Below are 15,000 nucleotides of genomic sequence, written 5' to 3'. Positions count from 1 at the left end.
TTTATGAGTGAGTTATTGAATCATTCATTCAAGAGATTCGTTCAAAAACACTGATTCATCCAGTAATGGAACAAGTGAGTCATTGAATCATTCACTCAAGAGAATCGTTCAAAAACACTGATTCATCCAGTAATGAAACAAGTGAAGTCTTTATGAGTGAGTTATTGAATCATTCATTCAAGAGATTGGTTCAAAAACACTGATTCATCCAGTAATCAAACCAATGAAGTCTTTGAGTGAGTTATTGAATCATTCATTCAAGAGATTCGTTCAAAAACACTGATTCATCCAGTAATGAAACAAGTGAAGTCTTTATGAGTGAGTAATTGAATCATTCATTCAAGAGATTCGTTCAAAAACACTGATTCATCCAGTAATGGAACAAGTGAGTCATTGAATCATTCACTCAAGAGAATCGTTCAAAAACACTGATTCATCCAGTAATGAAACAAGTGAAGTCTTTATGAGTGAGTCATTGAATCATTCCCTCAAGAGATTCGTTCAAAAACACTGATTCATCCAGTAATGAAACAAGTGAAGTCTTCATGAGTGAGTCATTGAATCATTCATTCAAGAGATTCATTCAAAAACACTGATTCATCCAGTAATGAAACAAGTGAAGTCTTTGAGTGAGTCATTGAATCATTCACTCAAGAGATTCGTTCAAAAACACTGATTCATCCAGTAATGAAACAAGTGAAGTCTTTATGAGTGAGTCATTGAATCATTCACTCAAGAGATTGGTTCAAAAACACTGATTCATCCAGTAATGAAACAAGTGAAGTCTTTATGAGTGAGTCATTGAATCATTCACTCAAGAGATTCGTTCAAAAACACTGATTCATCCAGTAATGAAACAAATGAGTCATTGAATCATTCACTCAAGAGATTCGTTCAAAAACACTGATTCATCCAGTAATGAAACAAGTGAAGTCTTCATGAGTGAGTCATTGAATCATTCATTCAAGAGATTCGTTCAAAAACACTGATTCATCCAGTAATGAAACAATTGAAGTCTTTATATGCGAGTAATTGAATCATTAATTCAAGAGATTTGTTCAAAAACACTGATTCATCCAGTAATGAAACAAGTGAGGTCTTTAAATGTGAGTCATTGAATCATTCATTCAAGAGATTCGTTCAAAAACGCGGATTCATCCATTAATGAAACAAGTGAGCCAGCTGAATCATTCATTCAAGAGATTCATTCAAAAACACTGATTCATCCAGTAATGAAACAAGTGAAGTCTTTATATGCGAGTCATTGAATCATTCACTCAAGAGATTCGTTCAAAGACACTGATTCATCCAGTAATCTCAATATGCACTTCTGGTTTCAGAGTGAAGCTCTGACCTGTGTTCATTTACACACACACACACAGCTCATCATATATCGTGTGTGAATCCCAGCGCACACATTCATTATAGCATGCATCTAAAACCCGGGGGAAGGAGTGTATCCAGCCGTTTCCTCCTCATAAACACACCTGGATTGCTGATTTGTAGTTGTTTTGATGATGGCAGCTCGGAGAATAAATCCCGTGTAGACCCGAGTGTGAATTCCCAGCGTAATTACAGGATGATATTAACTAGTGGTTATGATTAATGACAGCGTCTGCGCTGGATGATTAATCTGCTGTATTTGCCCCTGAGGCCAGACATGTATCTGGACCATCTGTGTGGATAACTCCGGTGACCTTTAACCTTTAGCCCCAGTCAGAAGTAACTCGGATGAAAGTTACGTCTGAGTCTGGAGAGACACAAGACCTTGTGACTGTGTCCTAGTTTTGTAGCCGTGGGGTTTGTACATTAAGCCACACATGAGGAGACGAGACACTTTATGAAATGATGTGGCTAGACTTTAATGCAGCATCATAAATCTGTATGATAAGGGCGTATGGCAGCCATCTTCAGTTGTAACACGTTCATGGAGTCGTGTGTGTGTTGGGACGGGGCGTTAATTACGGGTTTGTTCTTGTTCTGATTACACAGTCATTACAAGTAGGTTGGCAGCGTTGGGCAAAACCAGCAGCTCTCGTTCCCACTAATCTGATTTAAGGCACAAATGCCAACCTGCTGCTATGGCAACAATGCCAAATATAAACATAACCAAAGACGGTTTGGCTGTCAGCGCTTCTACCCGTGTTTTCTGATGTCTCTTGTCGACTTGATCGAGGAGTTTTGCACCGGGTGAGCGCCGTCCGCCGACCCGCGACGCTGTTTACAGACACACCTTCAGCGCCAGCATCCCATAATTCCAGTTCTTCACTGCATGCTGCTGCCCACATTCAGAGTGTAACTCGGCAACCCGTCAAAATAAAAGCTTGACGGTTCGCATTTGGACATAAGTAAATTCAGATATATTAGCATTGTAATTAATACAATTATTGTATAGAATATTTCTTGTTTTACAGTACAAATGATGCAATATTAAATTATATAAATCTCAAAAACAGTGGTAATGTGCAAACTCAAGTGGAGGGGTGTGTTTGTGGAGCTTGTGCTGGGTCTTGTAAAGGGTAAACCAGTGTCAACACTCAAACTGAAGAAAAATAATCCCCTATATAGTGCACTGTCTGATCGTTCCCTATCCCCTATATAGTGCACTGTCTGATCGTTCTCTATCCCCTATATAGTGCCCTGTCTGATCGTTCTCTATCCCCTATATAGTGCACTGTCTGTCGTTCTCTATCCCCTATATAGTGCCCTGTCTGATCGTTCTCTATCCCCTATATAGTGCACTGTCTGTCGTTCTCTATCCCCTATATAGTGCACTGTCTGATCGTTCTCTATCCCTTATATAGTGCACTGTCTGATCGTTCTCTATCCCCTATATAGTGCACTGTCTGATCGTTCTCTATCCCCTATATAGTGCCCTGTCTGATCGTTCTCTATCCCCTATATAGTGCACTGTCTGTCGTTCTCTATCCCCTATATAGTGCACTGTCTGATCGTTCTCTATCCCTTATATAGTGCACTGTCTGATCGTTCTCTATCCCCTATATAGTGCACTGTCTGATCGTTCTCTATCCCCTATATAGTGCCCTGTCTGATCGTTCTCTATCCCCTATATAGTGCACTGTCTGTCGTTCTCTATCCCCTATATAGTGCACTGTCTGATCGTTCTCTATCCCCTATATAGTGCCCTGTCTGATCGTTCTCTATCCCCTATATAGTGCACTGTCTGTCGTTCTCTATCCCCTATATAGTGCACTGTCTGATCGTTCTCTATCCCTTATATAGTGCACTGTCTGATCGTTCCCTATCCCCTATATAGTGCACTGTCTGATCGTTCTCTATCCCCTATATAGTGCACTGTCTGATCGTTCTCTATCCCCTATATAGTGCACTGTCTGATCGTTCCCTATCCCCTATATAGTGCACTGTCTGATCGTTCTCTATCCCCTATATAGTGCACTGTCTGATCGTTCTCTATCCCCTATATAGTGCACTGTCTGATCGTTCTCTATCCCCTCTATCCCCTATATAGTGCACTGCCTGATCGTTCTCTATCCCCTATATAGTGCACTGTCTGATCGTTCTCTATCCCCTATATAGTGCACTGGCTGATCGTTCTCTATCCCCTATATAGTGCACTGTCTGATCATCCCCTATCCCCTATATAGTGCACTGTCTGATCGTTCCCTATCCCCTATATAGTGCACTGGCTGATCGTTCCCTATCCCCTATATAGTGCACTGTCTGATCGTTCTCTATCCCCTATATAGTGCACTGTCTGATCATCCCCTATCCCCTATATAGTGCACTGTCTGATCGTTCCCTATCCCCTATATAGTGCACTGGCTGATCGTTCCCTATCCCCTATATAGTGCAGTCTGATCATTCTCTATCCCCTATATAGTGCACTGTCTGATCATCCCCTATCCCCTATATAGTGCACTGTCTGATCGTTCTCTATCCCCTATATAGTGCACTGGCTGATCGTTCTCTATCCCCTATATAGTGCACTGTCTGATCATCCCCTATCCCCTATATAGTGCACTGTCTGATCGTTCCCTATCCCCTATATAGTGCACTGTCTGATCGTTCTCTATCCCCTATATAGTGCACTGTCTGATCGTTCTCTATCCCCTATATAGTGCACTGTCTGATCGTTCTCTATCCCCTATATAGTGCACTGTCTGATCGTTCTCTATCCCCTATATAGTGCACTGTCTGATCGTTCCCTATCCCCTATATAGTGCACTATCTGATCGTTCTCTATCCCCTATATAGTGCACTGTCTGATCGTTCTCTATCCCCTATATAGTGCACTGTCTGATCGTTCTCTATCCCCTATATAGTGCACTGTCTGATCGTTCTCTATCCCCTATATAGTGCCCTGTCTGATCGTTCTCTATCCCCTATATAGTGCACTGTCTGATCGTTCCCTATCCCCTATATAGTGCCCTGTCTGATCGTTCCCTATCCCCTATATAGTGCACTGTCTGATCGTTCTCTATCCCCTATATAGTGCACTATCTGATCGTTCCCTATCCCCTATATAGTGCCCTGTCTGATCGTTCCCTATCCCCTATATAGTGCACTGTCTGATCGTTCTCTATCCCCTATATAGTGCCCTGTCTGATCGTTCCCTATCCCCTATATAGTGCCCTGTCTGATCGTTCCCTATCCCCTATATAGTGCACTGTCTGTCGTTCTCTATCCCCTATATAGTGCACTGTCTGATCGTTCTCTATCCCCTATATAGTGCACTGTCTGATCGTTCTCTATCCCCTATATAGTGCACTGTCTGATCGTTCTCTATCCCCTATATAGTGCACTGTCTGTCGTTCTCTATCCCCTATATAGTGCACTGTCTGATCGTTCTCTATCCCCTATATAGTGCACTGTCTGATCGTTCTCTATCCCCTATATAGTGCACTGTCTGATCGTTCTCTATCCCCTATATAGTGCACTGTCTGATCGTTCCCTATCCCCTATATAGTGCACTGTCTGATCGTTCTCTATCCCCTATATAGTGCACTGTCTGATCGTTCTCTATCCCCTATATAGTGCACTGTCTGATCGTTCTCTATCCCCTATATAGTGCACTGTCTGATCGTTCTCTATCCCCTATATAGTGCACTGTCTGATCGTTCTCTATCCCCTATATAGTGCCCTGTCTGATCGTTCCCTATCCCCTATATAGTGCACTGTCTGATCGTTCTCTATCCCCTATATAGTGCCCTGTCTGATCGTTCTCTATCCCCTATATAGTGCCCTGTCTGATCGTTCCCTATCCCCTATATAGTGCACTGTCTGATCGTTCCCTATCCCCTATATAGTGCCCTGTCTGATCGTTCCCTATCCCCTATATAGTGCACTGTCTGATCGTTCTCTATCCCCTATATAGTGCACTGTCTGATCGTTCCCTATCCCCTATATAGTGCACTGTCTGATCGTTCCCTATCCCCTATATAGTGCCCTGTCTGATCGTTCCCTATCCCCTATATAGTGCACTGTCTGATCGTTCTCTATCCCCTATATAGTGCACTGTCTGATCGTTCTCTATCCCCTATATAGTGCACTGTCTGATCGTTCCCTATCCCCTATATAGTGCACTGTCTGATCGTTCCCTATCCCCTATATAGTGCCCTGTCTGATCGTTCCCTATCCCCTATATAGTGCACTGTCTGATCGTTCTCTATCCCCTATATAGTGCAGTCTGATCGTTCTCTATCCCCTATATAGTGCCCTGTCTGATCGTTCTCTATCCCCTATATAGTGCACTGTCTGATCGTTCTCTATCCCCTATATAATGCCCTGTCTGATCGTTCCCTATCCCCTATATAGTGCACTGTCTGATCGTTCTCTATCCCCTATATAGTGCCCTGTCTGATCGTTCCCTATCCCCTATATAGTGCACTGTCTGATCGTTCTCTATCCCCTATATAGTGCAGTCTGATCGTTCTCTATCCCCTATATAGTGCCCTGTCTGATCGTTCTCTATCCCCTATATAGTGCACTGTCTGATCGTTCTCTATCCCCTATATAGTGCACTGTCTGATCGTTCTCTATCCCCTATATAGTGCACTGTCTGATCGTTCTCTATCCCCTATATAGTGCAGTCTGATCGTTCTCTATCCCCTATATAGTGCACTGTCTGATCGTTCTCTATCCCCTATATAGTGCAGTCTGATCGTTCTCTATCCCCTATATAGTGCACTGTCTGATGGTTCTCTATCCCCTATATAGTGCACTGTCTGATCATCCCCTATCCCCTATATAGTGCACTGTCTGATCGTTCTTTAGGTTCAGAATCAAGCGTTCATCAGACGTTCTCTTAAATGCGGTGTGTAAGAGTTCAGTGTAGTTTTGCTGTCATATATTATATTGTGATGCCAAATTAAATATATAATTTATTTTATAGCCAAATTTACATATCATTTAAATTATATTTTATATGATTATTTAAAATGACTTGTTTATATATTACATTTAAATTACTTTTTATATAAAACCGATCGTTTTTTTCTTTTATTGTGATATATTTGATGGTTTTAGAAAGTTTGAGGAAGCAGACATGCCTTCATTTATTGTCAACATGTAAACCAAACTCATGCACAGTCCATCCATTCACATTATCTTAATTAATAAACATCTTTATATTCTTTTATGAAATGTAATAATGCTGTATTTCAGTGGGATATGCAGTGTTGTGTTCTCTAAAAGGTTTGAATGAATATATCTGGACAGTGTTTGTCCAAACTCTGACAAACAATAACAGTGAACAAAACTCCTACAAGCGCATGATTTATGTATTCTAATGATGATCAGCTCTTCTGTGTCTGAGGATCTGAGATCCGTGAACTGGAGAATAGTTTTCTTTAGTGTTGTCCTGCCAGCTGTGATGAGCGCTGACTGCTTTTCCGTATGGAAAGGGTGTGTGTGTGTGTGTGTGTGTGTGTGTGTGTGTGTGTGTGTGTGTGTGTCCTGTTTTCTCGCTCCAGGATGTTTTCGGTTCTTAATATACACTTCCTTCTGTTCCTCATCAGGTACGACTATAAAGAGATGCTGCATAACTCCACTTTCTGTCTGGTGCCGAGAGGACGACGCCTGGGCTCTTTCCGCTTCCTGGAGGCTCTGCAGGTACACACTTACAGTCACTTACAGCAATCAGGCATAACATTATGACCAGTGAATTACACTGATGATCTCTGTTAGTGGGTGGGATATATTCGGCAGCAAGCGAACATTTTGCTCTCGCTCTCGCTGTATTGGTAGGTGTGTGTGTGTGAGTGACTGAGTGAGTGAGTGAGTGTGTGTGTGTGTGTGTGTGTGTGTGTGTGTGTGTGTGGCTCTCGCTCTCACTGTATTGGTGTGTGTGCGGCTCTCGCTGTATTGGTGTGTGTGTGTGTGTGGCTCTCGCTGTATTGGTGTGTGTGTGTGTGGCTCTCACTGTATTGGTGTGTGTGCGGCTCTCGCTGTATTGGTGTGTGTGTGTGTGTGTGGCTCTCTCTGTATTGGTGTGTGTGTGTGTGGCTCTCGCTGTAGTGGTGTGTGTGTGGCTCTCGCTGTAGTGGTGTGTGTGCGGCTCTCTCTGTATTGGTGTGTGTGTGGCTCTCGCTGTATTGGTGTGTGTGTGTGTGGCTCTCTCTGTATTGGTGTGTGTGTGGCTCTCGCTGTATTGGTGTGTGTGTGGCTCTCGCTGTATTGGTGTGTGTGTGGCTCTCGCTGTATTGGTGTGTGTGCGGCTCTCGCTGTATTGGTGTGTGTGTGTGGCTCTCGCTGTATTGGTGTGTGTGCGGCTCGCTGTATTGGTGTGTGTGGGTGTGTGTGTGTGTGGCTCTCGCTGTATTGGTGTGTGTGTGGCTCTCGCTGTATTGCTGTGTGTGCGGCTCTTGCTGTATTGGTGTGTGTGTGGCTCTCGCTGTATTGGTGTGTGTGTGGCTCTCGCTGTATTGCTGTGTGTGCGGCTCTTGCTGTATTGGTGTGTGTGTGGCTCTCGCTGTATTGGTGTGTGTGTGGCTCTCGCTGTATTGGTGTGGCTCTCGCTGTATTGGTGTGTGTGTGGCTCTCGCTGTATTGGTGTGTGTGTGGCTCTCGCTGTATTGGTGTGTGTGCGGCTCTCGCTGTATTGGTGTGTGTGTGCGGCTCTCGCTGTATTGGTGTGTGTGTGGCTCTCGCTGTATTGGTGTGTGTGTGGCTCTCGCTGTATTGGTGTGTGTGCGGCTCTCGCTGTATTGGTGTGTGTGTGCGGCTCTCGCTGTATTGGTGTGTGTGTGGCTCTCGCTGTATTGGTGTGTGTGCGGCTCTCGCTGTATTGGTGTGTGTGTGGCTCTCGCTGTATTGGTGTGTGTGCGGCTCTCTCTGTATTGGTGTGTGTGTGGCTCTCGCTGTATTGGTGTGTGTGTGTGGCTCTCGCTTTCGCTGTATTGGTGTGTGTGCGGCTCTCTCTGTATTGGTGTGTGTGTGTGGCTCTCGCTTTCGCTGTATTGGTGTGTGTGCGGCTCTCACTGTATTGGTGTGTGTGCGGCTCTCACTGTATTGGTGTGTGTGTGGCTCTCGCTGTATTGGTGTGTGTGCGGCTCTCACTGTATTGGTGTGTGTGTGGCTCTCGCTGTAGTGGTGTGTGTGTGGCTCTCGCTGTAGTGGTGTGTGTGCGGCTCTCTCTGTATTGGTGTGTGTGTGGCTCTCGCTGTATTGGTGTGTGTGTGTGTGTGGCTCTCTCTGTATTGGTGTGTGTGTGGCTCTCGCTGTATTGGTGTGTGTGTGGCTCTCGCTGTATTGGTGTGTGTGTGGCTCTCGCTGTATTGGTGTGTGTGCGGCTCTCGCTGTATTGGTGTGTGTGTGTGGCTCTCGCTGTATTGGTGTGTGTGCGGCTCGCTGTATTGGTGTGTGTGGGTGTGTGTGTGTGTGGCTCTCGCTGTATTGGTGTGTGTGTGGCTCTCGCTGTATTGCTGTGTGTGCGGCTCTTGCTGTATTGGTGTGTGTGTGGCTCTCGCTGTATTGGTGTGTGTGTGGCTCTCGCTGTATTGGTGTGTGTGTGGCTCTCGCTGTATTGGTGTGTGTGTGGCTCTCGCTGTATTGGTGTGTGTGCGGCTCTCGCTGTATTGGTGTGTGTGTGCGGCTCTCGCTGTATTGGTGTGTGTGTGGCTCTCGCTGTATTGGTGTGTGTGTGGCTCTCGCTGTATTGGTGTGTGTGCGGCTCTCGCTGTATTGGTGTGTGTGTGCGGCTCTCGCTGTATTGGTGTGTGTGTGGCTCTCGCTGTATTGGTGTGTGTGCGGCTCTCGCTGTATTGGTGTGTGTGTGGCTCTCGCTGTATTGGTGTGTGTGCGGCTCTCTCTGTATTGGTGTGTGTGTGGCTCTCGCTGTATTGGTGTGTGTGTGTGGCTCTCGCTTTCGCTGTATTGGTGTGTGTGCGGCTCTCTCTGTATTGGTGTGTGTGTGTGGCTCTCGCTTTCGCTGTATTGGTGTGTGTGCGGCTCTCACTGTATTGGTGTGTGTGCGGCTCTCACTGTATTGGTGTGTGTGTGGCTCTCGCTGTATTGGTGTGTGTGCGGCTCTCACTGTATTGGTGTGTGTGTGGCTCTCGCTGTATTGGTGTGTGTGCGGCTCTCGCTGTATTGGTGTGTGTGTGTGGCTCTCGCTTTCGCTGTATTGGTGTGTGTGCGGCTCTCGCTGTATTGGTGTGTGTGTGGCTCTCGCTGTATTGGTGTGTGTGTGGCTCTCGCTGTATTGGTGTGTGTGTGGCTCTCGCTGTATTGGTGTGTGTGTGTGGCTCTCGCTTTCGCTGTATTGGTGTGTGTGCGGCTCTCACTGTATTGGTGTGTGTGCGGCTCTCACTGTATTGGTGTGTGTGTGGCTCTCGCTGTATTGGTGTGTGTGCGGCTCTCGCTGTATTGGTGTGTGTGTGGCTCTCGCTGTATTGGTGTGTGTGCGGCTCTCTCTGTATTGGTGTGTGTGTGGCTCTCGCTGTATTGGTGTGTGTGTGTGGCTCTCGCTTTCGCTGTATTGGTGTGTGTGCGGCTCTCTCTGTATTGGTGTGTGTGTGTGGCTCTCGCTTTCGCTGTATTGGTGTGTGTGCGGCTCTCTCTGTATTGGTGTGTGTGTGTGGCTCTCGCTTTCGCTGTATTGGTGTGTGTGCGGCTCTCACTGTATTGGTGTGTGTGCAGCTCTCGCTGTATTGGTGTGTGTGTGTGGCTCTCGCTGTATTGGTGTGTGTGTGTGGCTCTCGCTGTATTGGTGTGTGTGTGGCTCTCGCTGTATTGGTGTGTGTGTGGCTCTCGCTGTATTGGTGTGTGTGTGGCTCTCTCTGTATTGGTGTGTGCGGCTCTCGCTGTATTGGTGTGTGTGTGTGGCTCTCGCTTTCGCTGTATTGGTGTGTGTGCGGCTCTCGCTGTATTGGTGTGTGTGTGGCTCTCGCTGTATTGGTGTGTGTGTGGCTCTCGCTGTATTGGTGTGTGTGTGGCTCTCGCTGTATTGGTGTGTGTGTGTGGCTCTCGCTTTCGCTGTATTGGTGTGTGTGCGGCTCTCGCTGTATTGGTGTGTGTGTGGCTCTCGCTGTATTGGTGTGTGTGCGGCTCTCTCTGTATTGGTGTGTGTGTGGCTCTCGCTGTATTGGTGTGTGGCTCTCGCTTTCGCTGTATTGGTGTGTGTGCGGCTCTCTCTGTATTGGTGTGTGTGTGTGGCTCTCGCTTTCGCTGTATTGGTGTGTGTGCGGCTCTCACTGTATTGGTGTGTGTGCGGCTCTCACTGTATTGGTGTGTGTGTGTGGCTCTCGCTTTCGCTGTATTGGTGTGTGTGCGGCTCTCACTGTATTGGTGTGTGTGCAGCTCTCGCTGTATTGGTGTGTGTGTGTGGCTCTCGCTGTATTGGTGTGTGTGTGTGGCTCTCGCTGTATTGGTGTGTGTGTGGCTCTCTCTGTATTGGTGTGTGTGTGGCTCTCGCTGTATTGGTGTGTGTGCGGCTCTCGCTGTATTGGTGTGTGTGTGCGGCTCTTGCTGTATTGGTGTGTGTGCGGCTCTCGCTGTATTGGTGTGTGTGTGCGGCTCTCGCTGTATTGGTGTGTGTGCGGCTCTCTCTGTATTGGTGTGTGTGTGGCTCTCGCTGTATTGGTGTGTGTGTGGCTCTCGCTGTATTGGTGTGTGTGCGGCTCTCTCTGTATTGGTGTGTGTGTGGCTCTCGCTGTATTGGTGTGTGTGTGTGGCTCTCGCTTTCGCTGTATTGGTGTGTGTGCGGCTCTCTCTGTATTGGTGTGTGTGTGTGGCTCTCGCTTTCGCTGTATTGGTGTGTGTGCGGCTCTCACTGTATTGGTGTGTGTGCAGCTCTCGCTGTATTGGTGTGTGTGTGTGGCTCTCGCTGTATTGGTGTGTGTGTGTGGCTCTCGCTGTATTGGTGTGTGTGTGCGGCTCTCGCTGTATTGGTGTGTGTGTGTGGCTCTCGCTGTATTGGTGTGTGTGTGTGGCTCTCGCTGTATTGGTGTGTGTGTGTGGCTCTCGCTTTCGCTGTATTGGTGTGTGTGCGGCTCTCGCTGTATTGGTGTGTGTGTGGCTCTCGCTGTATTGGTGTGTGTGTGGCTCTCGCTGTATTGGTGTGTGTGTGGCTCTCGCTGTATTGGTGTGTGTGTGTGGCTCTCGCTTTCGCTGTATTGGTGTGTGTGCGGCTCTCGCTGTATTGGTGTGTGTGTGGCTCTCGCTGTATTGGTGTGTGTGCGGCTCTCTCTGTATTGGTGTGTGTGTGGCTCTCGCTGTATTGGTGTGTGTGTGTGGCTCTCGCTTTCGCTGTATTGGTGTGTGTGCGGCTCTCTCTGTATTGGTGTGTGTGTGTGGCTCTCGCTTTCGCTGTATTGGTGTGTGTGCGGCTCTCACTGTATTGGTGTGTGTGCGGCTCTCACTGTATTGGTGTGTGTGTGTGGCTCTCGCTTTCGCTGTATTGGTGTGTGTGCGGCTCTCACTGTATTGGTGTGTGTGCAGCTCTCGCTGTATTGGTGTGTGTGTGTGGCTCTCGCTGTATTGGTGTGTGTGTGTGGCTCTCGCTGTATTGGTGTGTGTGTGGCTCTCGCTGTATTGGTGTGTGTGTGGCTCTCGCTGTATTGGTGTGTGTGTGGCTCTCTCTGTATTGGTGTGTGCGGCTCTCGCTGTATTGGTGTGTGTGTGTGGCTCTCGCTTTCGCTGTATTGGTGTGTGTGCGGCTCTCGCTGTATTGGTGTGTGTGTGGCTCTCGCTGTATTGGTGTGTGTGTGGCTCTCGCTGTATTGGTGTGTGTGTGGCTCTCGCTGTATTGGTGTGTGTGTGTGGCTCTCGCTTTCGCTGTATTGGTGTGTGTGCGGCTCTCGCTGTATTGGTGTGTGTGTGGCTCTCGCTGTATTGGTGTGTGTGCGGCTCTCTCTGTATTGGTGTGTGTGTGGCTCTCGCTGTATTGGTGTGTGTGTGTGGCTCTCGCTTTCGCTGTATTGGTGTGTGTGCGGCTCTCTCTGTATTGGTGTGTGTGTGTGGCTCTCGCTTTCGCTGTATTGGTGTGTGTGCGGCTCTCACTGTATTGGTGTGTGTGCGGCTCTCACTGTATTGGTGTGTGTGTGTGGCTCTCGCTTTCGCTGTATTGGTGTGTGTGCGGCTCTCACTGTATTGGTGTGTGTGCAGCTCTCGCTGTATTGGTGTGTGTGTGTGGCTCTCGCTGTATTGGTGTGTGTGTGTGGCTCTCGCTGTATTGGTGTGTGTGTGGCTCTCTCTGTATTGGTGTGTGTGTGGCTCTCGCTGTATTGGTGTGTGTGCGGCTCTCGCTGTATTGGTGTGTGTGTGCGGCTCTTGCTGTATTGGTGTGTGTGCGGCTCTCGCTGTATTGGTGTGTGTGTGCGGCTCTCGCTGTATTGGTGTGTGTGCGGCTCTCTCTGTATTGGTGTGTGTGTGGCTCTCGCTGTATTGGTGTGTGTGTGTGGCTCTCGCTTTCGCTGTATTGGTGTGTGTGCGGCTCTCTCTGTATTGGTGTGTGTGTGTGGCTCTCGCTGTATTGGTGTGTGTGTGTGGCTCTCGCTTTCGCTGTATTGGTGTGTGTGCGGCTCTCTCTGTATTGGTGTGTGTGCGGCTCTCTCTGTATTGGTGTGTGTGTGTGGCTCTCGCTTTCGCTGTATTGGTGTGTGTGCGGCTCTCACTGTATTGGTGTGTGTGCGGCTCTCACTGTATTGGTGTGTGTGTGTGGCTCTCGCTTTCGCTGTATTGGTGTGTGTGTGCGGCTCTCGCTGTATTGGTGTGTGTGTGGCTCTCGCTCTCGCTGTATTGGTGTGTGTGTATTTCAGCAGATTGAAGCGCTGGATAATGACACTGCTAGGATTAGTTGATAACAGCAGATGATATTAGAGATGAGGGAGGTCAGCGGGAGCAGATTAACAGATTAGGGACAGGACAACTGGACAAACACACGCGGTTATGCTTGGAAATGCTGGGATTTGACTCATTTCCTTAATATAAAGTTCTGTTGAGGTGCAGAGATGACATCAGATAATACTCTCAATATACCAGAGTACTGAATTATTATTATTATTATTATTACCACTTTAATATACTGTTATACATGACCAAAACAAAAACGTGGAAATATAGAAAGGGTATAGAGCTGGTCCAGTGTTCCACGACCGGGACGAAAACCACACTGTTCCTCCTGAGTCCGAGGTTCCACGATCGGCCGAATTCTCCTCTCCAGTACCCTGGCATAGACTTTCCCGGGGAGGCTGAGAAGTGTGATCCCTGTAGTTGGAACACACTCTCCGGTCCCTCTTCTTGAAAAGATGGACCACAACCCCGGTCTGCCAGTCCAGAGGTACTGTCCCCGACCGCCATGCGATGCTGCAAGACAGCCCCACAACATCCAGAGACTTGAGGTACTCAGGGCGGATCTCATCCACCCCCGGTGCCTTGCCACGAGGAGTTTCTTGACCACCTCGGTGACTTCAGCCCGGGTGATGGAAGAGTCCTCCTGAGCCCCCAGCCTCTGCTTCCTCAATGGAAGACATGTCGGTGGGATTGAGGAGATCCTCGAAGTATTCCTTCCACCGCCCGACGATATCCCCAGTTGAGGTCAACAGATGCCCTTACGGCCACAGCTCCGAGCAGCCGCATCGACAGTGGAGGTGGAGAACATGGTCCACTCGGACTCAATATCTCCAGCCTCCTTCGGGATCCGGTCGAAGCTCTGCCGGAGGTAGGAGTTGAAGATCTCTCTGACAGGAGACTCGGCCAAACGTTCCCAACAGACCCTCACAGTACGCTTGGGTTTGCCGGGTCTGTCAAGCTTCCTCCACCGCCATCGGATCCAAAACACCACCAGGTGAGAGCTCCGCCCCTCTCTTCACCCGAGTGTCCAAGACATACGGCCGGAGATCCGATGACACGACCACAAAGTCGATCATTGACCTCCGGCCTAGAGGGTCCTGTTGCCACGTGCACTGATGGACACCCTTATGCCTGAACATGGTGTTCGTTATGGACAAACCATGACTAGCACAGAAATCCATTAACTGAACACCGCTCGGGTTCAGATCAGGCCGTTCCTCCCAATCACGCCCCTCCAGGTCTCACTGTCATTGCCCACTTGGGCGTTGAAGTCCCCCAGTAGATCGATGGAGTCTCCAGTCGGAGCACTTTCCAGCACCCCTCCCAGAGACTCCAAGAGGGACGGATACTCCGCACTGCCATTCGGCCCGTAGGCACAAACGACAGCAGGGTTTTTCCTACATTGAAAACTTTTTGGCGGCCGCCAAAACATATTTTTGTCCCGCCAAAGCCTTATTTGATCAGTTATTGTGATTTATAAGTGATGTAGAATACCGTAAAGCTTCAAATAATAGCCGAGTCCCAAATAGACGCCTGTCTCTTTTAAACGCCTGGTGCGACGACAGGTTTGGGTAAATAAAGGCCGGTCTCAAATAGACGCCGGGTCTGTTTTTTAGTATCGGCTGTATTTGATCTTCTCAAATCCGTCAGATCGTCTGTTCTATGTTTTGATTAAATTTCACGTGACAGACTGAACCGTTCATGAACGACTCATCACTATGGCAACAT

General features: G+C 47.8%; 1 protein-coding gene across 1 annotated transcript in view; it reads left to right on the top strand.

The window, feature by feature from the left end:
• Nucleotides 1-15,000, top strand: part of ext1a (exostosin glycosyltransferase 1a) — a 96,757-nt gene that overhangs the window by 49,879 nt on the left and 31,878 nt on the right. The window contains exon 2 of the mRNA XM_079837338.1: nucleotides 6,999-7,092. Within this exon, the coding sequence (XP_079693464.1) occupies nucleotides 6,999-7,092 (94 nt within the window). The remainder of the gene's footprint in view (nucleotides 1-6,998; nucleotides 7,093-15,000) is intronic.

The sequence above is a fragment of the Gobio gobio genome, assembly GCF_949357685.1.
Source record: "Gobio gobio genome assembly, chromosome: 15".
NCBI lineage: Eukaryota > Metazoa > Chordata > Actinopteri > Cypriniformes > Gobionidae > Gobio > Gobio gobio.
The sequence above is the reverse complement of the archived record's forward strand: the minus strand, read 5'-3'. Positions and strand labels throughout refer to the sequence as shown.